At 38.7% G+C, this 26111-nt stretch overlaps 3 protein-coding genes across 5 annotated transcripts; 1 reads left to right on the top strand and 2 right to left on the bottom strand.

Annotated features, from left to right (window-relative positions):
• Nucleotides 1-26: 26 nt before the first annotated feature.
• On the bottom strand, nt 27-4233 carry LOC116203840 (secretory carrier-associated membrane protein 1-like). The gene is made up of 13 exons (XM_031535791.1): nt 3984-4233; nt 3139-3204; nt 2787-2888; nt 2635-2697; nt 2381-2414; nt 2163-2285; nt 1964-2026; nt 1784-1877; nt 1400-1445; nt 1246-1313; nt 678-726; nt 517-582; nt 27-424 (listed from the first exon to the last, which is right to left on the bottom strand). Exons 1-13 carry the CDS (start codon nt 4035-4037, stop codon nt 338-340), a joined length of 915 nt encoding a protein of 304 aa, XP_031391651.1. The 5' UTR covers nt 4038-4233; the 3' UTR covers nt 27-337.
• A 1440-nt stretch (nt 4234-5673) lies between these two features.
• On the bottom strand, nt 5674-11855 carry LOC116204484 (protein STRUBBELIG-RECEPTOR FAMILY 3). Of its 3 annotated transcripts, none has more exons than XM_031536597.1 (17): nt 11699-11855; nt 11011-11216; nt 10551-10680; nt 10366-10437; nt 9757-9822; nt 9590-9661; nt 9413-9484; nt 9260-9331; nt 9114-9179; nt 8935-9000; nt 8441-8838; nt 7908-8323; nt 7538-7809; nt 7068-7206; nt 6685-6821; nt 6436-6592; nt 5674-6245 (listed from the first exon to the last, which is right to left on the bottom strand). In XM_031536597.1, exons 2-17 carry the CDS (start codon nt 11165-11167, stop codon nt 6165-6167), a joined length of 2373 nt encoding a protein of 790 aa, XP_031392457.1. In that variant the 5' UTR covers nt 11168-11216; nt 11699-11855; the 3' UTR covers nt 5674-6164. The 3 variants fall into 3 exon arrangements, with proteins under 3 accessions (XP_031392457.1, XP_031392459.1, XP_031392458.1); XM_031536599.1 differs by having other exon boundaries at nt 10576-10680; XM_031536598.1 differs by lacking the exon at nt 11699-11855 and adding an exon at nt 11377-11578.
• Nucleotides 11856-22698: 10843 nt separating this feature from the next.
• On the top strand, nt 22699-24083 carry LOC116202741. Its single transcript, XM_031534347.1, has 2 exons — nt 22699-23477; nt 23558-24083. The coding sequence occupies exons 1-2, from the start codon at nt 22961-22963 to the stop codon at nt 23932-23934; spliced, it is 894 nt and encodes a 297-aa protein (XP_031390207.1). The 5' UTR covers nt 22699-22960; the 3' UTR covers nt 23935-24083.
• The last annotated feature ends 2028 nt before the right edge of the window (nt 24084-26111 follow it).

Below are 26111 nucleotides of genomic sequence, written 5' to 3'. Positions count from 1 at the left end.
AGGATGGAAAAAGGAAATAAAAGTACTTCATAGAAATGTATGTACATTCAGAAAGATCGTGAGGTCAATCAGTCCATCAAAATGTTGCCTACTTTTATGTAACATTATAGCAGCTATAGTTTTACCGTCGATAAAGTTAAACCAAACAACCCTCTTAGCTTACAAAAGTTCAACAGACAAAAATAATAATAAGAATAAAGGATTGAGATTCTCTGAAATAGTCGGAAAAAATGAAAAAAGCAAAGGAAAGAAAGAATCTGATTTGAACAATGGCAGATTGAACAAGCATCTAAGGCCAAAATGCTTTGTCTTTCATTTCTTCATTGCTGAGTGACTATCAAAGTGCGGCCATCATAGTTCCTCTTGCAGCGTCTCGCTTCATTTCGGCAGCTTTGCCACTTCCACGGAAGTACATGTAAACTTGCTGGAAAGTCAGGATTGGTATCATCATCAGCTCAAAATGAGGAGGATAAGTGATTTCAAATACAATAATTGTAGGCAAAGATCATATTTAACCTGAATGACCCAGATGCTGAGAAGTGACTCGACACAGAACAGCCCGAACCCGACAAGATAGAATATCTGCAGATAAAAGGATTCCAAAATATTATATCCGATAGAAAGATGATTAGGTCAAGGGATGCTCAGGAAACATTATGAGGGAATTTGCTACTTACCCCAACCAAAGCATGCTGGCTCAAAAGATCTATTGCAGGCAAAATACCCCTGTCCACAAAATTAAAACAAAGATAAGTTGCAGAGCATAGTAGAAATTAAATGTCATGATCAATCCTAGTTAAATTCTAAATGAGCTTTTAAACTCGCTCAGATGCCAATAGTTAGTCGTAGCTCGGTTCAAGAATAAAAGGATCAGGTTGTTCTAGGTCGAGATCAAGCCTATAAGGAAATCCACTGAGCATAATTCAATAATAAAAAACCAAGTAACTACTTAAGCTTGAGGAGCTTGAGTTCTCGGGATAGAATATAATATACAACTTATCTCTTTTCCCGATAGATCATGAACATATCTCTTAATGTATAGCTTGTCAATCACTGAACGCAAGGCATCTCCTTTTAGAAGCTTGACTCTTGATATCAGCAATAATAAGATATGACAGTTTTGATGCCCAAAAGAGAAAAAAGAAACTATGGAGGGATTAAGCAATGGGTAGGGAGAGAATATGGAAGCGGATCAGCAAAAATTTAAGTAAGAATATGATAGTAATATCTGGAAGAAGTATTTACGTAAGAGATTTCCCCTTGAATATGATTGGAGGAGCAACGGCCGCGAAGATGACAAAACCAATATGAAGCTGCGAAAAAAATAAATGAATAAACCCAATTAAAGACATCGCTTAAAAATCTTCTCCACAGTGACTCCCATGCCAACAAAACTCACCAGGTAGAACATGAAAAACCAGCCAAACTTCAGCGCACTATCAGTCCTGCATAGAGTCCATGACAAAATTATATGACATGTAAATAAACACTAGCAGGTGGAGAACTGGTGAAAATTGTCTGCTTGCTCAGTTTCAACATGGATATTAGGCTTTTTCAAGTTGTTAAAAGATTGTCAGCATAATCAGGTGATTTAACTGTTTTGAGTGAAACAGATGTCATCCATGAGCAACCAACTATGTACGTGCTAGGAGATAATGATATTTTCCTCAGAAGATGCGGTGTGAATCTCATTCTAACAATAATAAGACAAGAAGCTTGCAACAGTTCCACCAGATGACTGCAGGAAGGGTAGCAGCATTTCTTGAATTTAAGAGAACAGTACCTCATAGCCCGGTAGAGGGGTCGATACCACAGAACATAGCCTCCAGGAACCCCTGAGATGAAATAGATGATAGCAAGAAACCAAATAGTTGGACCTGCAAGCCAAAAACATTAACAAAATCAGGCTAGTCCGTAATACAGCAAACTATCGGGTTTGCAAAGAATATGCCACAGCATGAACCTTCTCCCTTGATCCAGGCAGTAGTGACAGCCACAATATTCCAGAGCAGACAGAGAACCAAACCTATATTATGAAACTACGGCCGTAAGTTTAACTCCTCGACAACCAGCATGAACATAGAGTTAAATGCAATATTTAGGTGAGAAATTGCACATGAAATTCAAAAAAACTCAAGTAAGAGAGTTCAGAGTGAACATACCCAAATATGTTGTGAATGCAACATATTGGACTCTTTGTAGATGGATCGGTATTTCATTTGCAATGTCATGATGGATTAGAGGGAAAAATGGTGGCCAGTTTTTCTCCTCTATGACAATTCCAGCTGCCAAAAAACACAAAAGGTTTGGCACTTTAGACACCAAAAGGAAGCACAGTATCCTCATCCTTCCAAAAAAAAGAGGGAGGAAAGAAGTATACCCCGTGCTATGGCATCTTCCTTTCTTTTTAGTTCCTGAAAAGCACCAACCGGGCCAACACTAGATCAGACAAAAATGACTCATCTCCCAAAGGCTAAAAGTTTTAGAAAAAAGAAGTAAAGCTATTGTTGGAGATCAAACCAGAAATCTTATGATAATATCATCAGCATCTCAATGATAAAGCTGATTTCACTCAATATAAAATCTAATTAAACCTTCTAATCTGGATAAGTCATAAGTTACTGATTGAGTTACCTGTTCCCTCTTCTTTAATTCTGCTTCTTTAGCCTGAAGTTCCTTCTCCTTTGCTTTAAGATCCTAAATTTGGGTGTAAAAAGGAGAATGTTACCAGCAACTCATTTGGCAAAGCACAAAGTTAGTACAACAGACTCTGGTGTTTTACCAACCTTTGAGGAATCAAGAGGAATATCTATTGTTGCACCACGATCATAGGGCTCAGGAGGAAGTGGTGAAAGCCTTGAAGTCGCTGGTGGGACACTCCCAGGATTCTGGAATTCCAACAAATCAGTTTAATGTACTACTTGAAATGAATAGGTAAAGGAGAATTAGTCGCCAGCAATAGGCCAGTCAACTCCAAAAATACTTTAGAAAGAACATAACAAGAGAGCTTTTGACTATATCTACAGTCTTGAGTACGAGTTATCCTCTTGGCCTGCCTGTGTACTCTTGTTCAACTTATGATTGCATGGAGACACCACAAAGTACAAAGAGAGCCAGAGATATAGAAGGATGCATTACCGTCGTATAGAAAGCACCACCACCATAGTTTGGCTTCCCTCCACCCTTCCCTCGACCACCTTGGTCCTAACCATACAAACAATGAAACGCCCATCATTAATTATATCTCCAAATGCCCATGTTCCACATATAGAGGTTATGATAATGCAGTCAAGAACAAAGCATGTCTTCCTCAATGCACTTTTGCTCCGCTCGAAAAAGTAAAGGAGGGTCACACAAATTTCCAATTTGCATCCCTTTACAGCCTATACATCCCAATTCTTCAAACGACTCAAATTTGATGGCAAGCAAGCAGACTCGAGCAAGGATAAGTAGGCCAACCACGCATCCATCCGCTAACCGCGATGCACTATATAATTTGCACACCCATCACCTCATGTCAAAACAATCAAACTTCACCCAAGTGATTTGAGATCGGCGATAAAGTAATTCAGTTTTCTTATTTCACTTCCAGGCAGATAGTAATCACTTCAGCTCATCAGCACTTTCACATATTTCTACGAAATTCCCTGAACCATCAACTCAGGCAGCTGCGAAGCCGCCAAACAGATCTGACACATTCCCCAAGCATTAATTAAACCATCAAAATGGCGCAGGCAACACAATCCACCCATCCGCACCAGCTAATCGCAACAGATCTAACAATCCACCGACAACCACGACGGTATCGCGTCCAAGCATGCAGAAATACAGAAAAATCCGAGCGCAAACCCGGCGCTCAGCTGGGAAAAAGCCGAAACAAGCGGGGAAACATCAATGCGGGCGCAGGAAACGGGCGGACATTGCAGGAGCGACGAGATGCAGATCAATCGCCGACTCGTGTTAGAGATAATGAAGAGACTTACCGCGAAGGGATTGACCTCTTCTTCCTCGAAGGGGTTGGGATCGTAGCGACTCATGAGAGGCGGCGACGGGACAGGATACGATGCGTACAGATCTGGGAATCACAGTGAATGAAGGGAAGGATGAACTGATGAGACAAGAGGGACGAAGAGGAAGAGGGGGGGAAGTGGCGATGGTAATGGTATGGCACGGTATGTTATGGTATGGTATGGTATGGCGTTGACAATGACAGTGAAGGATGGGATCTTTTTCCTTCCTTCCGTGATTAGTTTACTCCTCTCTTCATTGCTTGTGATTGTTTCATTTTCTCTGAAAAATCAATTCAGAAATTCAAAAAAAATAAAAATAAAAAATTTTAAAAAAAGAAGTTTAAATTAAAAAAAAAAATATATATATATATATATATATAAATAAATAAAGCATACGCGGGTTTCCCACGAGAATATAGAGAGAAGCGTTGATTCGCGTTGGTTTCTTCTTGTCTGATAATTATCAATTTGGCCCCTAATTTTGCTCTTAATCTCAAACACCCCAACAACTTCAGTTATTTCACGTCCTCAGGCGTAGCCCATCTAGAGAGGTATTGTTCGTCGAAGGCACAAATGGTGCGGCTTTATCTTTGGAAAATGTATCTCTTTTAGGGGAGTATGCTGCTTCTCATCTTTATTATAAGTTCACCGCTCGCTACGACCCTATCTTTTTTTTTTCTTTTTTAAATGTGAGATGATATAGGTCTTGAGGTCGAAACTCGAATCTCGGTAGAAGCACCAACAGATGAGGTAGTTTATGAAGTGAACTACGTTAGTTTTGAGTGCAATCGCACATATTTTGGACAAAGTGTCGATTTCTTTATTAATACTCAACCTTCACAATCGGCACATATTTACCTTTTAGAAAGATGCGTATTGGAAGAGACCTGTGCTCCTGGGTCATATAGGCCAACATTAGTTGTCGAACTGATATTAAAATTTGATACACGTCAAATCTCATCAGGGATGGATCGAGGGAACAGTCATTCTCCTATAATTTTGACGTTATAAGGAAATCTATATATTATGATCCTTTTTTTTATGAAAATCTTTATTTCCGCCCATAAAACGAAAATATTATTATTCTATGCCCTCTCAAAGAGTTCACCCCCCAATTAAAATCCTAGGTCCGTCCTTGGATCCCCCATCGAATTACGTAACCGAAATCCACCCTTAGGCTGCGAGATGGTTTTATGAATTGCGATATGGAATACATATGAATGTCAGAATTCAAACATTCTCTTTTATTCATTCTGATTTCACATATTAGTTATAATATTTGAGCTTATTTCGTGTTTTTCTAAACATTTAAAATGGACAATCTGCAACTAAAAACACTTAAGAGTGGACAATCTGCAGGAACGATTGACAATCTCGCTTTAACATCATTCACAAAGCGTGCTTCATCAGAATACAGCAGTAGGTGCTCGAACCCACAACGATGACATCTTTTGGGGACCAAAATGTTAGGGGCCAGAAATATAAGCCCTTACAGTTCAAACCGGACAAAGATTCTCCGGCTATCGATATCAACGAGCTATTATAAATCATTACTCATTGATTATGCATTTTTGGAACGTCACGCTCATAGATCATCACCAGATTAATTGTTTTCCATCGTCAACAGGTCCCGTCACAATCGGAAACTTCTCTCGACGATAGATTTGCATGAGAAAAAATCCATGTTACGGATCTAACGACAACGATCAACAACAAAGAAAGCAGCACAGAAAGGACTGAATATGGACAGTCTCGAATCACCACATACATACAATACATCTATGTGTGTACATACTTGTAGGGACTCCACTCCACAAAGAATTACGATCTTCAACTACCAAAATTAACGACAAAACAACAATCATGAAACAATTGGGTTAGCACATCTGACCGGTTTCGCCTTCCATTTTTCCTTTAGCTGACGTCAAAATCGAGCGGAAACAAGTGAGAAGGCTCGGGAAAATCTTATCCTGCTTCACTTCCAATATTACTGCTGCTGATCGGGTCAGCCCCTCAACCCCAAATGATTAAGGAGTTTGGCAATGATATTAACATTTGGCTGTTAGTGGGGCCTTCCCAAAAAAGAATTCCCATGCTCGTTCGGAGCTTATCGGCATTCACAAGGTCGAAAGTTGTTCACTTCCTTGATCTTCTTCAGGGAGAAGGCTCCCTCCTTATCATGTCTAAGAGGTCTTGCACTACCTCAGACATCGGTGGCCTGAACTCCGGCTCCAACTGCAAAGCACCAAACATGGAACGTGTGAATTAAGAACAAGAGGGGAAACGCCTCGAACTATCATAATGACTGAAAATGTTGAAGAGACGGCGGTCAACTGCTCTAAAAGCTTGATTTTCTTAAAACTACGACTTGGTTCATTAACTGAACAGACCCGACATCTCGATGGATTAATATAGGAATTTTTACCTGGACACAGCGAGAAATGATGTCGGCAAACCGTGACAAGGATTTGGCAGTGTACTCCCCCTCAATAGAAGGATCAACCATTTTTGACAACGCGTCAATGTCATGAAGCTGAGGGATTGCCCATCTCACCAGAAACTGCTCGCCTCTACTCCGTTCCCTATTGAAAGATACACGAGAAAGTAATATTAGGGAAATCCAAAAGATAGGATCAAATTTTTGCAGCCCTCTCTTGGTTAAATGCCATTTGACCTGTCATAGGATTTCCGTCCAGTCAAAAGTTCTAACATGACAACCCCAAAGCTATAAACATCACTTTGGATCGTATAAGTTCCAGATTCAAACTCCGGAGCGCCATAACCATATGCTGATAGCAGCTGCCCTGACAACTGAAGTTATAAAAGGAATTAGATTCAACTCAATAATATAAATCCAGCAAGATAACTAGCTAAAGGCACTGATTGCATGTACACAAGCATCGAACTTCTACTTTTATATGTTGTGGGGAAATATTTCACAAAATTCTTTGTGGATAATTACAACGATAATCCATCATTATAAATATCTTTTGGCATGACACACATGGACATAGTGGACAATAAATCAGATTATTGTTGAAATTGAGAAACACTTACCTGGCTCACGGAGCCAGAAGAAATTAATGCTGCCAACCCACAATCAGACACGCGAACAGCATAATCATCATCAAGGAGAACATTAGCAGACTTGAAGTTCCTGTGTATAATTGGCGGCTCACAAACCTCATGCAAATACCTTTCATCATAGAACAATCACATATCAGAACACTGAACAGCAATATATGTCCATTAACATATGATATATGCAAACAGAATCTTAATCAACTCGGATTTTGGGTAAATCATAATTTTAAGGTGGAAACATTACTGCATATAAAAGTTTTTGAAGTTCTCTAGAAAAGCTTCAAATTTCAGTAAGCATTTTTTCAAACAAAATCGATTTCAGGATCGAACATTCTTCTTCGTAATTAGACAAATACAAGTACAGCCTCTCCAAGACAAAACACCCAAAAAGAAAAATGCATCATCCAGAGTGCTAGAACATATTTCTCATTAAGAAGACTTACTCTAAGGCTCTTGCAGCACCTAGTGCCATCTTGATGCGGGTATTCCATGAGAGTTTCTTTTTAAGATCATCATCTGGGTGCAGAGCATCCTGCAGTGTGCCATTGCTGCAATACTCATATATCAGAAGCCTCTGACCATGCTCAGCACAATAACCCATGAGTTCAACAACATTAGCGTGTCGTATACCGTCAACGCTGTTAACGAATTCCAAAAACTCTACATCTTTCTGCTGACTGGATGCTCTTTTGTCTAGTTTCTTCACCGCAAGTAACTGCAAAGCATACAAACACACGTCAGAACTCACTCAATTTTGTATAGGCACAAGCCAATACATCCGACTACTGCACAATCTCATGTTACTCATCTTACCTTGCCATCAGGAAGCTCTGCCCTGTAAACACTGCCAAGCATCCCACTTCCAATAAGATTTTCTTGAGAAAAGCTGTTTGTGAATTGCTGAAGGGATGCAATGGTGAAAGACTTGGCAGAAACGGGAGGAGGAGGCTTTGATGAAGGCTTCCTAGGTTTTTTCCCCTCAACAATAATGGGATCCACATCAACCTTAGGAGGAGGCGGTGGTGGGGGTGGGGGTGGAGGTGGTGGAGGTGGTGGCATCATATATACATTAAGCATATCTATTTCAGAATCTTCCCTCCTGGGTATTGCACCAACTTTTCGTGTATTTCCATCACGCGAATTTGATGTCTTTGGAACAGCTCCCACAGTCCTGGCCTCTGGTAGTCGATCCTCAGTCAATTTCACAACAGCCTCTCTGGGAACTTCTCCTGGAATTTATTTCAACATTCCAAGAGCAAGGTTCAGTTGGAGAACTCAAGAATTAACGATGATGATACCACTCAAAGATGAAAACAGAAAATGAAGATTTTGCAGAAGTTACTTGCCTTTTTCCATTTGGCTAGGTGGCATGAGTGCAGATCCATTGTCCACGCCATCGGCTCTTTTGCCATTATATGCACCTATATCTTGCCTCTTGGAAATTCGATAGACCTCATCTCGTTTTCTCAATAATGTAGGAAGGCAGAGTACACATGCTAAAGCCACGATAATGAATGACAGTACACAAGCAATTGATATCCAGACAACCCTTTTGGTTGATACTTTCTTTTTTCCTCCAGAACCCGGTGCAGTTGATGCAGTCGGGCTGCCAGCCTCTTTTGAAGGTGCTGTTTTATTGGATGGAGTCCCTGGTACAAAGAAAGGAGGTGATGGAGGTGATGGAGATGTAGGTGAAGACGGGGCAGCACTGCTGATGCTGGAATTGAAAGGGTTTCCATCTTTTCTGCAAAGCAAGGAAGCACATCAGTGTTAAGAGAAGTGTGGTGTAGCAAATACATCAATAATCAAACACCATTAGAATTAACATTGCAAACCTCACCTAAAAGTCGGGATGCTCAGCATTTTATCAGGTATAGGCCCATTAAATAGGTTATTCTCTATATTCCTGATCAGCGAGTAAAACCATACATTAATAAGTCAAATAGATTTTCCATGGTTATAACTCTTTGTACCAACGAAAAGAAAATCTAATCTGAAAACTGAGTTCAAGGAATTTACAAATCTCTCAAAGGTAGATCCTGTAAAACATCCAGCGTCCCTGACAGCTGATTGCTCTGTAAGTGGCTGCAAATTTAGAAGTTGGATGAACAAATAGAACTTGATGAACAAGCTATCCAATAAAATGTGATAATAGGTATACTAACAGGGTGGTCAGAGATGATAAATTTTCCAGAGATGGAGGCAGATGGCCACTCAGATTATTATTCGATAAATCACTGCAGAAAAATAATTTGATCAATCAGAACATTAACTGCCTAAGAGAAAAACAAAAGAATGGGTAGATTTAAAACACCCACAGATTGATCAGACCAACAAGGCCATCGAAAGCATCTGGTATTTCTCCGATAAGAAGATTGTTATTCAAAGACCTGAAGGCATAGAAAGATGAGGTAAAGGAGCAGTTATATACAATCTGGTTGCAACTTCTAGCAGATAATGGAGAAATTGACAAAATGGAAAGGAAGAAGGATTACATGTCTGTCAGTTGAGTCAGCGAAGATAATGAACTTGGAATACTTCCCGTGAACCGATTAGCAGAAAGAAAACTGCCAAAGTAAAGATAATCATGTTTAGCCATAAGAAAGAGCGCATCAGTAAGATATCTGTGGATATATTAGATTATAGTGAGGGCATAACATACAAGGTTTGCATGGATACGGGCAAATTTGTTGGAATGCTCCCACCTATCTGGTTGTTGCTTAGATCTCTGCCATGAGAAATTGGCTAAAAAGTCAATAACACAATCCAAGAGATAGAGAAACAAGAAGAGCACGTCAAACCAATGCCTATCATGAAGCAAAATGATAAAACCTCTAAAGAGGTCCTCAGTTCTGCTTCCATTGGCTGCGTATTTAGCAAGTCACCATGCTGTTAAAGCAAATGAGTAATCAATGGTAGATAATGATCATACTTGGGTGCCTTCTATGTAGCATGTTAGCTTAGCAAAAGAGTATCCACAAACTCAAATTTAATGCAGCATCTGATACGACTATTACAACACAATCTAATTGATCCATGAGAAAAAAAGCCCCGCCAAATTGAATGCTATGGAGTATGGACAAAGAGGCATCATCGTATATGGCCATTCTTTTCCCAAAATGGACAATGCCGCCAACAAATTGAAGGAGAGGAGGAGAGATGAGCTAAGTTTGCCCATGACATGAAAAGCAGGCCATGTGAAAGCACATGTTTGGCGCATGTTTCTGTTCATATGCTCAGACAGAGTGAGAAAAGAGAGACGGAAACTCACATTGATTTGATCGAAGCAAACATGGATAAGTTATCTCCTAATTCCCCTCCCAAATTCGCTCCATTGAGAATTCTGTCACACAACAGAGTGCAGACTTAGGATTGGATTACATCGGGGCAAACGTAATAGCTCAGCTGAGTCTTGACAACAAGGAAATACACAGAGACAAGAGAATGACATCATACATTGACTTTATATCTGAATTATTACATTGAACGCCTTGCCATGATTCTCCACATGGGTCTCCTGCACTGGCCACCCATCCAGGAAGAACAGGGGAGCCCAGAGCAGCATACAAGTTATTAATTGCAGCAACTGCACCAAAAAACAAAAATAAAAGTTGTAAGCTTTGAGGCATAAGATGACAACTAGAATCCCCAAGTATAGGTTCCAGTGGTAGGTAGAGCATCGAATCGAACAGAAGATTTTATACTAGCAGTCTTTCGCATCCGAAAGTTCAGTAACAAACGCACATCCGACAAACGGGTTAAGACTAATGGAAATCTCTCTTCAAACACAACTGGCTAGAACAAAACTAACTAGTTCAACTCAAGTAATCAAACGATGGAGTAGACGCCAAAATCGAAGTCAATGTAGGCAAATTCAGTTACTCCTTCACCGATGAAGCTAAAAATTAATCCTTACCGTCAGCGGGGTTCGTCGCACCATGCGACACCCGGGCCGTCCAGATCAACACAAAGAACAGAAAGAACCGCGAGCAAATCTTCACATTCACGTCCTCTGCAGCGAAAGCAGATCTTCTTCTTCCCCCCATTGGTCTCAAAATCAGCTCTGTCCGCATACCTTCCCTGTACTAGTCCACGCTAATAACTCAACCTTCACAGCACAATCTGCGTAATCACGGCCAAACACGAAATCAAGTTGAGATCTACAGCAAGCGACCTCGATTAATCAAGCTCCAAAAATTCAGCTGCTTCCGACAAGAAACACCCAAGAAAGGTAAAGACTAAAGACAGCTCCTAATCTCCAACTACTCGCCCGTCTACCAACCAGAAGCTCAAGAGCGACCCCGGAGATTGCTTAGGACCATGACGCCGTGGAATCAAGCAAATGTCAGGTGAGGACAGCAGATGCGATTGACAGTGAGAGAGAGAGAGAGAGAGAGAGAGAGCGCGGTAAAGTACGGGAAAAGGAGCCAGGAGGGCCTTTACTTTTAGCTCAGAAGATAAGGAAAAGGCGAAGCTTAAGAGTTAAGATTCACTGAATTTAGAATACAAATGGAGGAGATGGTGGAGAGAGAGAATGCAGCAGCCATGGCTTCCCGATGGGATTAAACAAATGGGAGAAGAGAATTAGAGAGATAAACCCTAACCTTGAAGAATCATAGAGCGAAAAGGCGAAGCAGCTGAGTGAGCAGAAGGAAGGTCTAGAGAGAGAAAGCTGTAGGGAGAGAGAGTGAGAGTTCTTTCTTTCTTCGTCGTCGTCGTCTTCGTCTTCGTTTCTCTCTCTAGGCGGAGCTTCGGAGCTTATATATAAAAAGGGAAGGTGCAGAGGGATGGTGGTGTGTACAAGTCACATGCACAGGATAGCCAAGTCATGGAATCGTCGAGGAATGCGACCGGGCCCAGCCGCACACCCTCAGCGCGCGAAGGTCACGCGCCGGCGGTGATTTCCCATTTACCCGGAGCCGTGTTGAAATTGCTTTTGCTTATGTAATTGCGTAAAATGCCCTCAACTTTCCGCATAAATTACTAAAAAGAACCAACTCAAAATTTTAGTTGTTACAAAATAAGATAGCTATGGCTGTAAACCACTGCCAAATGGATGGTGTTGTTCCTCCCGGCGTCAATTTTTACCACTTTTTTCGATCTCTCAACATACATGACCATATGACTAAATTAAAAAAGAAAACACAAAAATTGCAAATTCGAGCCGTAGATGGTCACTGTATGTGTAACAAAACGTTGGTGGTGCAGCTAATAATCAATCGCTCTGATTCATGGAAAAGCTCTCCTTAAAACAATGGACTTTGACAATAATCTCGACGAGAGTTAGAGTGGACAAAGACGACCTGACCTATCTCGACTCTTCAAAATATCTTATTTTTCAACAACTAGAAGCCACGAAAAACAAATATATATTAATTTGGGAGTACTCGGTTTGCAAAGTTTAAAAATTTACAATAACTATAGGGACTTTTGTGCAATTATTCTTAAATTTTTAGGGAGGAGTTCACTCAACGGTAACGTGGCGGGAGTGGAAAATGAAAGCGGAGAAGAAATGATTATTGATTTTTTAATAAAAATTATTCCGAGACTTCCTCAGATTTTGGTGCTGACGTGGAAGGAATCTAAAGCGATGGGCAGGCCATGAGATTTGCCGATGAAAAGCGTTTAATCATATCTTATTATTTACTCCGAACCGAAGAGTTCGAGTCGAGTGCAATTATTCGCCTTAATGTGGGTTGTGTTGCGAGCCACCGTCCTTCAACGGTATTTTCATGTTCGTGTCCTTTCTATCATTATATAATATGATAATTAATTTATTATTTAGTATGCTGTACATGGTTGGTTAGAAATATGAGGACAAAGCACAGATGCATTAAAGAAAAGAAGTTAGGCAATTTAATAGCGTTGTTAGGTGGCTCCTACAATATACTTAAATAAATGGTGCTCGGGGTGGCCATTGCTAGTCATTAAATGCCAATAGGTAGGATTAACGTATAAATCGCCAGCCAATTCATCTCTATCAATTTCTTCTTTTGTTTAGGCTTAACCCATCTTTGATTCGTTTTGCCTATTTGTAAAATATCGCGGGATCAATTACCTACGGAAGCAATGACTGTCGAATGTACAAACATCCCCACGACAATGCTAACTGTCCTAACGCAATGGATTGTCAACAGCAATAATAATCCGAAAGAAGGAAAGATGAAAGGTATCGTTGCCTCTTACAATTTTATATTATAAGAATATCTATAAGTGTTTTTATTAGTTTTCAATAAATTACTGACACTCGTATCCTGATTTAGATAATTCACCTTCCTAGTTGTTGTCAACGACTCCAGCCCCTCGGTCTAAATTCCGGTTCGTCCCTGATTACAAATTCAAGGCTTAGAATTTTATTTTAATCGTGCGAGACTTTGATGAACGTTTGCTATGCGAGTCCTAGAAACTCAAGTGTACCTTACTTGGCATTTTCTCATTTGTTCATGTAATGTAAGTACTTATTTAGGTATTTTCACAAAAAAAACATGTGTAAAAAAGAGAGAGAGATGGGACTAACATTTATGAGGGAAGATTTACTGAATTATGGGTGGCCGCGGCGGCGCGTGGGGAAAGAAATTATCGCCGGAGGGGAGAGTTGGTTCATAATAATTCTCGAATTTTTAGGGTGGGGGTGGGGGAGAAAAGATTTTAGCTGTAAGCAATGGTGGGACAGTTCTGTCGGCGGTATTTCATTTCTATGGGCATCACGTGCGAGGTCGCAGGCCTGGCGACGGCCGGACGGACCGAGACCTCAACCTCGTCATCCCGACTTCAGTTCATTCACCTAACCTAACTCGCCCAATAACACCTCGACCCTCTCACGCATCAGTTCTCACTATCTATTTTAATTTTCGATGTACACCCTGAGATGATATTCGAAAATTCAATAGATCTCGACCAAATCTAATTGGAATCAGATTGGCTCATTAAAAAATAAAGTTCTTTTAATGTGAATCTTCTTCAGAATTTAAGATCTTATTTAAGATAAATAAATACCGATCAGTTTGAATCAATTCACGTTAATACACCGTCTATTTAATTTCAGAACCCAAAATTTTAAATCAAAATATAAAAAAACAATCACACCGTTTACATTTAGGCATAAAGAATTTAATGATGTCCAGTGAAAACTAAGATAATTAGCGCACACAATTAATTGACTCCTCATTGACATATTCCTCAAGAAAATTATGCGTTGAAGTGGTCATACTTTGTCGTGTGATGAGAGGAAGTACTTGATGAAGTTGCGCAACGAATGGCATTGTACTATACAAACTACTCAGTATATTGTCATAGTTCGTTGAAAAAAATTATGCAATTACCTTTTCTTTCAAAAGAGTACGGATATTTTCTTAAATTATTATCTGTTCTTGTTCGGGTGTCGGTTTGTCTTACCACAAACTATATTCCAATGAGTTCTTAATCTCTATAGTGCAACTGAAGTCCATACATTAATCATGCAATTTACCGAGACCTTAGACAAAAATCAGTTTTGGAGCCGACGGAAAAATGGGTAACGTTAATGTGGATTTATTTGTCTAGTGATTGGAGGAATTATTCAAAAACTTTCGAGGCCAGGAAAAGCCACTTTTAATAAAGTGAATCTGTATATTTTTCTTTTCCTTTTTTTCTTTTTGTAAAAAAATCTCTCTGTTTTTTTTCCTTAACGGACAAAGCCAATTCTTTAAAAAAAAGAAATACAGAGGAAATTTTTGTCTTAGAAAAAGCCAATCTTTTTCTTCCGATCCCCCATGCCCCGCTACACTCTTCTCCTTCACACGTCCTTCTTTCCTCAAGGAATCTACTGACGTTATCAGCGCCACCTGAATTACGGAAAAGCGCCTAAGACTTTGGTGTATATTTTGATATTCGAAAATTCAAATTCAATTCAAATTAAGTCAATCTATTAAGGAATTAAATTATCTTAATTGTGAATTTTTTTTATCTACAAAACTCAAATTCGAGACTTTAAAAGCAAACCTATATCGAATTACATGAATCAATTCACGTTGATTATTTATTATTTGGGATGAAGACAAAAATGATCTTATAAATTTGACTTCCAGTCAATTTTAATCCTATAAATTTCAGAAGTATTAAATTAACCATATACGTTTGATATTTTAGACATTTTTGGTCCGTTCCATAGTTGGTCAAATAAAATTGCTGACATGGATTTCACGATGTTAAATTTATCCACGTGATAATGTATTATTTGAGCCTGTGACTGAGACGTTGCCGGGGGTAGGGCCCCCCTTTTAGTGATTCCTCCCCCATCCGAGAGGTCGCCGGAGACTCCTCGGCCTTCAACGACCTAGTCGGGGCAGCGAAGCCCCCCTCCCCCCGATTCGATCTCCCCTTCCCTCCCTTTGTTGAAAACAGAAGGAGGGAGGGTGAGCCCATATTGGGGTGGGGGCACCCTTCCGTCATCCCCTCCCCATCTGCGAGGTCACCAAAATGGCCTCCCCCAAACCCCTGACAACACCCAAGTCACTAGCTAAGGTTTGCCTTTTTTTTTTTGTATTTTTTTAGTTAATAATACATTGTCACGTTGATAAATTTAATGCCGTGAAGTCCACATAAGTAATTCCATTTGACCGGTTAGGTAACACACCAAAAACGTCTAACAGATCAAACGTATAAGACTGGTTCGACACTTTTAAAATTTATAGGATCAAAATTAAAAAGGCTAAACTTATAAGATTATTTTTGTCTTTATTGCTTTATTATTTATTTAGAACTGATCGTGAGTCATCTTTATTAAAATCACCCCCACATATATTTATCCAAGAACTTACAGTGTCTATATGCCTCCTATTGGTTGTTCATCTTCGTGCGATAAATGGACTTGTTCAGTGAAAAATCCATTCATACCTCGACTCTTTCATTACAACAATAGCTTTTTTCACGTCTCTTGTTATATCTTATCTTTTACTCTGGTAGAGGAAAGTTTGTATCTTTACTACTTCATATTACAAATTTAACCTATAAAAATGGTCTTGTACTGATCATCCAATCTTTTGTTAGGAAAAGAATAGCGCAAGGAAAAAGTATATTTTGTTTCTTTTTATCCATTTTTAAAGAAAAAGTCCATTTGGTGCAATATGATAAAGAAGATCCGGCTGTACGTATATATACGAGTAATAAAGAAGGGTATTTTGGGCAAATCAAGCCGAAGAACAGACAAGCAACAATTTAAAGTGTTTGAGTTTTAGCTGGTATTAAGGTAGTAATGTCGCTCTCAGCAAAAGCATATGGATAGGGATAACACCTAAAACATGCGTCAATGATCGGTGCCTCTTCTTCTATGATATTTTTCTTTTTTTCAGAAGGCCGTCTTTGTCTTGCGGAGTACGATGGCACAAACATATATTATTTGGATTAGACCAGGAGGATTGGTCGGGAGTCACCACATGTAAGCTTATCAGCCGATGTCATAATCGAATTACTTCGGCGTCCAATCAAGATCGTCAATCGGCATGTTACCCAGGCAAAGGTGCGGTTTCGAGAATATGTTGAGGCCTCTAGAGAGGGAATACGCCGAATATTCTACGCACGTAATTAGAGCGTGGAACAGACGACGAGTTCAACTAATATGGCTCGAATGCAGTTTCACTATTTTCTGTAGAGTGTACTCTGGATAATACTTCACCATTTCACATCGGACAAGGTAAATATTGGGTGGGCCCTTTAATATATATATATATATAATTATTTTTTTTGTATATCTTAAACGATTCTTATACGCGGTTATACCCATTTTTATAATATACTAGGATTCCATGCCTTCGTTGAGGTTCAATTCTGCAGCGTTTCCATCATACGACGTCTTTCTAATTAATTAAGTGATTGACGTTTTCTTTCCATTATTAGAAAAGTAGTCGGCGGCTCTCTAGGGGGGATCAACAAGGCAAGTTTGGAGACCAAATTTCACGATACAAGCGATGATCTGAATCATGATACTCCCAACATGAAATAAAAGCTCATGATCATTATTAGATTTAGGTTATCGAACTACACTTTCATAAAGAAGATACATGCAATAATTTTAGTAAGAAAAAGACTTCCATGAATACATTAAAAGCTAAACATCATGGATGATGGCGTAGTAGTTCTGATAAGTCTGAAAATAAGGGTCACTAAATGAAGCCCATGAAAGATATGGTCCAAAACTGATATATAGGGATCCATGGCCTAATAGCAGGATTAGGTACAAAGTGTTCATTCGAGTTCGAATTCGAACCCATTCCCTTCCCAGGTAACCTCCAATGGTCAGTAAACGCTTTTAAATATTCGAGATACGCTGCTTTTTTGATATTCATTCATTCATTCTTACAAATCTATACTCATTTAAACATTGGAGAAGGAAATCAGGATTTTCTCTCGATATTCCCATTCTTGCAGGTTATCCAAGCACGCAGTTCGAAAAGGTGTCTTCGTCGAGTAGATTAGACGCCCCATCCCTTCAAGACGATATTGGGCACCCCCATTTTTCGAACAATGTCAGGTTCCAAGTTCATTCCTGTGTAATTTAGAGACCCTCAAGTCTCTAATTCGAATCACGCGAGAACATATGCTAAGGTGAACTCTTTGGCTTGGACTTGGGCTCATTTTCGATTTCTATAAATACTAAGTCCTTAATGGTGCTACGCTGATAAGACCGGTGATTGCGCTGGTTGTTCAGTTCGTATGATATGTTCGCAGTTGAACATGAAAGTTTGAACACATTATATGTTCGTATAATATGTTCACCGTTATCCACCATTCAATCCAGTAAAAAAAGAACACATTATAAGCACATTGTGACGATCCAATTGTAATGTTATAGTTCTCCATCTTAAATTATAGGCTCATGGAAAGAGCTGTTCCATCATAATTAAGGAGATCAGATCATAAGGTCCCGTTTGAATTGTTAAAGTGATTTTAAAATCAAGATTTTGATTTTAACTCAACACACTACACAATAAAAAATACACGTTTTCCAAGTCAAATTTATAATACTATCTCATTTGTCTTTTTTCACAATCAAAATTAAAATCAAAATCAAAATCAAAATCATGATTCTAAAATCACACTAACAATTCAAACGCAGTATAAACTCCTTGATGAATTTTCGAAAAATAATATATATTCATGATGATGATGATGATTATTATCATGGGGAAGAACATTGATTGGAAAATGCAGTGGGCCCGCTCGTGTGGATAATTAAGGAGGAGGTTCCTTGCTGGAATGCTCCACCTGTGGGACCGGCTGTCAGTCACTGCACTGCCATTCGCAGAATTGCATGTTTTTATACGGCTCAGACAAGCTCAGTCCAGTCCTTCTCCAACCCAAAATAAACAAATTAATTAAAGATATGAATAACTAAATTGATAAAAGACATTCCAATAAACTGCTCCTCCAGCTAATTTCAATTATCGTAAAAAAAAAAAAAAATCGAGTCGCGACAATTACATTTATTAATTAAGGAGAGAGAATAATTTTTAATATTCGTTATTCTGGAATTATAAGAATAATATTTTTCGTAATTTTATGAATCGAGAAAAGACATTCCAATAAATTGCTCCTCTAGTTAATTTCAATTATCGTAAAAAAAAATTCGAGTCGCGACAATCACATTTATTAAGGAGAGAATAATTTTTAATATTCGTTATTCTGAAATTGTAAAAATAATATTTTTCATAATTTTATTAAATAAAATGAAGTACAGCCCGCCGGTTAGTAGCAAAGAAATTCAGAAATTATCCAATCACACATCGCCACGTGTACAGGTCCTAAATTCCACGAGGGATTTCTTTTTTCTCTCTCACCAGAGGGCCATAATGACGTGATAGAGGGAATAGAAGACCGAGAGAGATCGAGGCATATGGAAGTCTTAGTCGGGATTGAATATGACGGAAACTCTTGATTCTAATTGAAAGTTCGTTAAATTAAAGTGTACTTTCTTCCTCAACTTTACAAAGAATATTGGAATTACCCTATCGGTCTTTCTTTTATTAATTGATTATTATTATATTTTTATATAGTAATAATCATAACAAAATCTATTCGGTAAAGTTAATTTTCATTTAGGCACCGATTTCACCCTCACTACGAAGTTATCCATATATGTTTCATATTATAAAAAATATTTTATATATTAACGAATCGCAACAATCGCTATGCGTAACTTCCTCGATAGCTTTCACCGATATATATAGAGCAGCTATTCCACAAAATAGAGAAGATATTCGAACATGCTATATCCATATATGAAAGTAACAAGAAATATATACGGCTTCAGCAGATAACCACGTTATTTTGATAAAATATTATAGAGTTTTAGACGTTGCCACCACATAAAATAATTGAATATGTCTTGTCCATAAAGGAAAAAGACGCAGAGATATCTCATTACTTAGCCGTTTCCTCAGGTAAAAGTGGGATCTGACATTTGTTTGGCGTGCAAATTAGTATTGGAAAGTTTAGGCCGTTTGTTTTTTCGAAATTTGATTTTAACTTTAATTTTAATTTTAACTCAACACACTACACAATAAAAATACACGTTTTCCAAGTCAAATTTATAACTACATCTCATTTGTCTTTTTCCACAATCAAAATCAAAATCAAAATCAAAATCAAAATCAAAATAAATTTAACTCTGAATCCAAACGGCCCCTTAGAGTTCAATTCAGTTCGAATAGGCTTATTAAGAAGAAAAAAATTCTAAACGTAAAATTTTTTATTTACAAAATTCGATCACGATATTTTGAGAATAAGAGTTAAATCATTTAAATTAATTCACATTAATTAAAATGTGACGTTTCTCGTTCCTTTCTTTATTTATTTTATTTTATTTTTCAACAATCATCAATCACTTCCGTATTTGCCAACCTCTTTTTCCTCACCTTCTTATAGAAGCTGCACCCAACCCACCCCCACAATCACCTTCTTATAGAAGGTACGTATATATACACGCGCGCACACATATATAGCACGCAGACACTTATATAAACTAGGGATTGTGTTTTTGCCAGTTGGTGGGCACAATAAGATCCAACAGAAGAAGAAGGCGGCTAAAGGGAGACGTGAAAGTAACCCCATTGGAAGTTTCGGGAGCCACTACATGGTTTAAAAATATATATATATATATATATATATATGGACTTCTATATGCAAGCATGCATGTATATCGTATATATTCATTCAGCTTCTTTTCTGTGTCATATATGCCAAAGCCAAATAAATAATGATGGCTTCTTTTGAAATTTTGAATGCATCATCTGCCTTTTTTTACTTTTACCGCGACAAATATTGTGTCAAAATTTCACGGAGGCAAATATTGCCTTTTCCCGGTAATAGTCTCCGTGAAGTGTTACTCTGATCCATAAATATAAATACAGGATAAGTCGATAGAATCAGGTAATAACTTGAACCCGCATGGGCTCGACGATGATTTCGATTCACACGTATTAGCCATTAACAAAGAGTTGTCGCCCAAACTACCAGGTGTAGAAATTAATACTGCGTTTGGTTTGTAAGTAACATTTAAAAATTATGTTTTGATTTTAAAAAAGAGTTATATAAATGGTTATGTATGGGGTCCACCCTTTGACTTTGTATGAGTTATTTTGTTTTGTTGTGGGTATAATTTTATTTTGTCGTTGGTAGAATTAAGTTAAAATAAAATTTTAAAATGAGATTTTGAATCCAAATGGAGCTTTAAGGATTCTACAAAATTTACGGAGAGTTTATCGAATCAAATTCTTGCAATTCCAGATTTAGGACTCAAATAATGGACCCCTATATATCCTCTCACATGAGCTATTTTTTAGGGCCCAGTGTATTCGAAGCCGCAGATCCATAGAATAATAGGAAAATGGCCCATATCAGGCAAATGATCCATTTCGAGCCTTTTTTTTTTTAATGGAACATTTTTAGCCGTTTGGTACGTAATTCTCTTCTGCATTCAATGCTGATCCATGCCGATGAACAACTGCAATTTCTGGAGTAAAGGCTTACCATTGGATCGGGATCTTTTATAGTCGTAATTTCGAGTTTGGTGCCACGAGCTAATAATTTTGAATGGGTACTGGAAGATTTGAATTATGATGGCGGGGGCAGAAAACAATTCTTGATAATAGATCATAGTCATTCTATTATCTGCAGGCAACCGTGGGGTTAAGTCGATTTCTATTCTTTGCTTAAAGGCTCCTTAAAATCTACGTACGCGGCTATGACCTATTATCAAATATAGCGCTGAGTAATGTAGAATTTCGAGCTCGTTCAATCTAAACACTTGTGTCTATTGATCGGAAAAAGCCAGTCAGCCACCTAACGGTTTTGCTACGTACGTAAGCTTTGCATGCTATCAACAACTTGTGAGGCTCAACGATAGTGGGTCAGTGGTCCATGCAAATGCAAAGGTCCATCCTCTGGTTCTGCTAACAGTATTCCCCGTCTTTTATGAGTTTTGTTAGGGCATGCCAGAAATTCAAATTTCGCTCCGGCCGTATGTGCAACGTTTCCGGAATTCAATTTCTGTCCAACAATTTGAAAAAACAACCATGCTGTCAAAACTTCAAATTGACGGAGCAAAGTTATATGAGCAGGCTCACAACAAGTGCGAAAAGAAAATGTTGATAATAATCCGGATTAACTCGAATATCTCGTGTCGAACATACAGCTTGGTAAATTCCACACCTGAACATGAACTTCACCGAAATTCCATCCCTGAATCAAATGTGGTAGTTTTCCGACATGCATGGATTCAAATGTGGTCCACTTCCCGCTCAAAATCTTTTAATTTTACGGCAGCCATCCCTCTCACTTTTCCCGACAGCAACCATTTCAATGAAAAAAGTAAAATTTTAGAAAGATAATAAAAAGTAGAACATGCTTTTATTTTTTTTTTACTTTTGGACCATAAGTTACGCTGAAATTTAATGTTGGGAAATCGACTCGATAATAATAATAATAAAAAGCGGAGGAGAAAAAGGCACTAAAATTTCTTGACCATGGTGAGGAAAGGGGTAGGAAAAGAGATTCGGCAGTAACTTCTTTAAATAATAATGAAGAGTATTAACGATAAGGACTATGCTCAAGGCAAAAAATTCTAAACCAAAAAAAAGAGTAAACCCCAATCCTGCAAAGGATCTCTCAAACTTACACGAAAAACTCTATCCTAGGTGCTCTCCCCTTGCCCGTACGTCAAAACTTTTCAACTCTCTATATAAGAACCCCATAGGAGAATTATCTCTATCGGTAATAACCTAAATCGGAAATTTTCTAAATATTATATTCCGGGAAAAAAAGAGAGAGTTATAAATCTAGAAAAATAGGACAAACGAAATTGACTGACATTGCCAACATGAAAAGAATCAACTTAGCTATGAAATTAAAAGAAATTGGCCAAATCAGATTCTGATTGCGTGTTCTGCAACATTCTATTGCACGTGCTACCATAGCCGACTGCCCGTTGTAAGCCTCCTTAAATCTTATTATTTGAATATTGCAAAGTTGAGTGTCCGCTGTCTGCTCCTTTCCATTGCTCGTCTTGGTTTTTTGGATTCCGATGTTAAAATTTAAGACACATTCAACACTCGATTTATTGATTAAATTATTCCCTTTCAATTTTCGATTTGTCCGGTCACGAAAGTGTTTTCAATAAGTTTCGAACCCAAAATCGCCTCACCGATAGGTGACAACACAGTTTACCAACAACCATCGCACCCAAGGTTTTCCGTCATGCTATTTTAAGCACCGACTCTTTTCTTATTTATGCACTCTCACGACTCTATTACTCCCTTCATCCTCCATTCCATGAACGTTGCTTGCATTCAACCTCTTGCCCTCTTCCACGGCTGATATTGACCCGGCGAGAAATGGGTTGCTGTTTCAGCTCCGCCGGTAAAGCCCTTAGCAGCCACCGCTCGCCGGTAATCCCCCGCATTTCGCTGGAAGAAGAGACCGTGAAAGAGGTCCTCTCTGAAACGCCGTTCCCACCGAAGCCCCAGCCTCCCGGCGGAGACCCGAAGGCTACTGTCCCCGAGCCTGAAGAAGCCAAGATCATCTCCGCAGTTAATGGGAAGCCCGAAGAAGACAAAGAAGAAGGAGGAGGAAGGGTTGCTTCTGCTCCGGAAGATGCTTCGGAGTACTCGGAGATGTGCAGCGTCAGCGAGAGCCTCTCGACGGCCACCACGAGCACCATCGTCATGGAGAAGAGAGAGGACGAGGTCACAAGCACAAGCAGGGATTGCAGGGAATTCGCCAGAGTCAAACCAAGGGTCAGCAGGTCTTCGCCGTTGAAGGCTCCGCGGAAGCGCCTGTACGTTGCCGGAGACGGCAAGCGGGGGATGATTAAATCACCGGCGCCAAGATCAGGGCCTGCTCAGAGTCGCCGTGAGTATCTGTTATATTTCAGAGGAAGAAAAGGTTTTTTTTTTTAATAATAAATATGAACCGCCATTTTTGGAGAACAGGGCCATCCCCGACAAGAACCCAAGGGGCGGCAACAAGGACGGCGCGGACGGCGGCACGACATTATGGGGGGAGTGTCGGGAACGGGCGTGACATGGGCGGCGGTTCCTACCGGCGGTCGAGGTCGCCTGCCACCAGGAGGGACGGCATGATTGGAAGGAGCCCGGCGAGGAGTGTGGGAAGCGGTGGCGGCGCCAGGTCGGTGGACCCGGCCAGGGCCAGGGCCAGCGCAGGGGACCCGAAAGATTTGGAGGAAGAAGGCGGGGTGCAGAGGAAGGTGGCGGAGGAGGAGGCAAACGGCGACGTTTTGAAGAAGGGGAACGACGGCGAGACCCTTGATAATCCACTCGTCTCGTTGGAGTGCTTCATTTTCTTCTAAAAATTTAAAACTAAAAAAATAAAAATTGTTGGTTTTACATTTTGATAAATTATCGTTGGATCGAAAGTCCAATGTCGGATCAACCAATTTGGACGGTGTAATTTTCAGGGGCATTTTGGTGTGTATATATATTATTTGCGACCGCATTAGTTTGTTCGGTAGATACTCCATCGAGAGTAAGTTAATCGGTCATTGCGGTGTAGAGGTTACGATTGTGCCACTGGGGTTATCTAGGAGAAAACCAAATAACATGCTAACTGGCGGTCATTCTTCATTCAACGTGAATTACAAATGAATCCTAATTTCTGAAAAAGCTTAGGGTATAACTATAAATAAATAAATGATCGTTTAAAGATCTAAAGAATTGTATCATAATTTTTCTAAAGTAATAATAATACTACACATATGCAAAATAATTTATTTTTAATTTATAATAGAGTACTTGAATGTCAAGTAAAATTATTTATATTTTAAGTGAATTATTTGAGAGTAAATTTCTTGAATTTCCAATTGTGTAAATAAACATTTTTTTTTATAAAACTAAATTTTACTTAACTCCACCTTGACATCACTTTTTTATTAATTGTGTCTTAGAATTTCTCCAATTTATGCAATTCACAATACGAGATCCTCCAAAGGCAGCAATAGACTTACAAAATAAGTTGTCTACAATACAATAAATTATCAGTTACAAATCAGAGAGCACAATGAAAAACCGTCACACTTTTTTTTCCCCAGAAACCCTCTACTATTGTTTGTCAAATTGAGTGACTCTTTAACTGTTTGGTCGTAATAATTATAATTAATTATTATATTTGAAAATAAAATAAATTTCTTGATTTCCAAATAAATATTAAACACTTTCTTGAAGCAATAAGTAGTTTTTTCAATTCCGAATAAATATTAAATCAATCTTGAAAAAATCACTATGAAAAAATGAAAAAATTCCTGTATAAACTTTAGATAAAAGAAATTTTATTAGTTTTTTACACACCTTCGCAATGCACGGTGCTGCACTTAATTATTTTGAAAGTGAAGATATGATACATTAAAAAAAATATTAAGTTGAATTATAAGTAATTTCCAGGAAATTATTTGATCTCAAGTAAATTACTATTTCCTCCTCAAGTAGTAAACTATAAATAAAATTATTGGATATGGGTCATTCTATTATTCGCTCCCATATAATTGTGCGATACCCTATTCTTTTGCAAACACATCATAGACCACCCACGAAATGCAACTCACAAACCTATTATAGGGTTTGGATTTTGCTAAGGAAATATTTATCTTCAGATATACAAATAAACGAAAGGAATAACTTACAGAAAAAAGTTAATTAATTTTATTCTGTGTCAACTTCTAATTAGGGCTTATATATTATTACTCGTTGAATAATCCGAGAGAAAGATCCACAAGGTGGGGAAGGACTAAGGTGGGGGTTACGAAGTGGGAGAGCACGGAAAGCGTGGGAAGAGGATCTAATGAAAATAGTTGTGGGTGGATTATGGAAATATCCTTTCATATGATAGTCTTAGCGAAAATGGTGTACGCGGGATACGATAGCTTGATGGCACCTTAGAAGTCCGAGGGATGTAGTGGAACCAGGGACGGATCCAGGATTTTGATTAAGAGGGGAGCAAATTCTTTGAGGGGCATAAAATAATAATACTTCGATTTAGGGGGACGAATATAAGTATTTTCATAAAAAAAATTTGACTATAATATATAAATTTATTTATAACTCGACTGCCTTTTCGTCCCTTCCGTGCATCGTGCGAACGAAAATGAGACTGCTTTTTAAAGGGCCGGTGTTTAGTGCTTCTTTCCCTTTGTGTCACCTTTCATCTGTTCTTGAGATTGCAATTCTCATTGGGATGGGGAAGATGGAAGAAGATCATGCCTCCACTGCTTTTAAATTAGCCCATGCTTCTCTTCTTTTCCGGGATGGGGTAAGAAGGGAAAGGAGGAGACATAATAACTCTCTTTTTTATCTCGATCAATATCATTGAGTGGCATGAAAGGCATATTTACATTACATGTTACCGCAATCGGATTCATTGGTGCATGTTCCCTTACTAAGTACCGCGAGTACTGCCATGAGTTATGTCACCGCGAAAAGTCGATTGTTATGATCGCTTTTCATGAGGGTCCGATATTTGCACAATGATGTTGGG

The sequence above is a fragment of the Punica granatum genome, chromosome 4 (genome assembly GCF_007655135.1).
Source record: "Punica granatum isolate Tunisia-2019 chromosome 4, ASM765513v2, whole genome shotgun sequence".
NCBI lineage: Eukaryota > Viridiplantae > Streptophyta > Magnoliopsida > Myrtales > Lythraceae > Punica > Punica granatum.
This window is presented reverse-complemented; position numbering and strand designations above follow the sequence as displayed.

Bases quoted from the DNA above. Each gene is read 5' to 3' on its own strand.
- LOC116203840 (XM_031535791.1), bottom strand. From the start codon at position 4,037: ATGAGTCGCTACGATCCCAACCCCTTCGAGGAAGAAGAGGTCAATCCC. The intron at 1,446-1,783 runs GTACTGTTCTCT...GACTCTATGCAG, and splicing joins CCCCTCTACCGGGCTATGAG to GACTGATAGTGCGCTGAAGT. The intron at 583-677 runs GTAAGTAGCAAA...TTTTATCTGCAG, and splicing joins GCCAGCATGCTTTGGTTGGG to ATATTCTATCTTGTCGGGTT.
- LOC116204484 (XM_031536597.1), bottom strand. From the start codon at position 11,167: ATGCGGACAGAGCTGATTTTGAGACCAATGGGGGGAAGAAGAAGATCT. The intron at 9,332-9,412 runs GTGGGTGTTTTA...ATTTTTCTGCAG, and splicing joins CTTGTTGGTCTGATCAATCT to TGATTTATCGAATAATAATC. The intron at 6,593-6,684 runs GTCAAATGGCAT...ATCTTTCAATAG, and splicing joins GGACGGAAATCCTATGACAG to GGAACGGAGTAGAGGCGAGC.
- LOC116202741 (XM_031534347.1), top strand. From the start codon at position 22,961: ATGGGTTGCTGTTTCAGCTCCGCCGGTAAAGCCCTTAGCAGCCACCGC. The intron at 23,478-23,557 runs GTGAGTATCTGT...TTTGGAGAACAG, and splicing joins AGGGCCTGCTCAGAGTCGCC to GGCCATCCCCGACAAGAACC.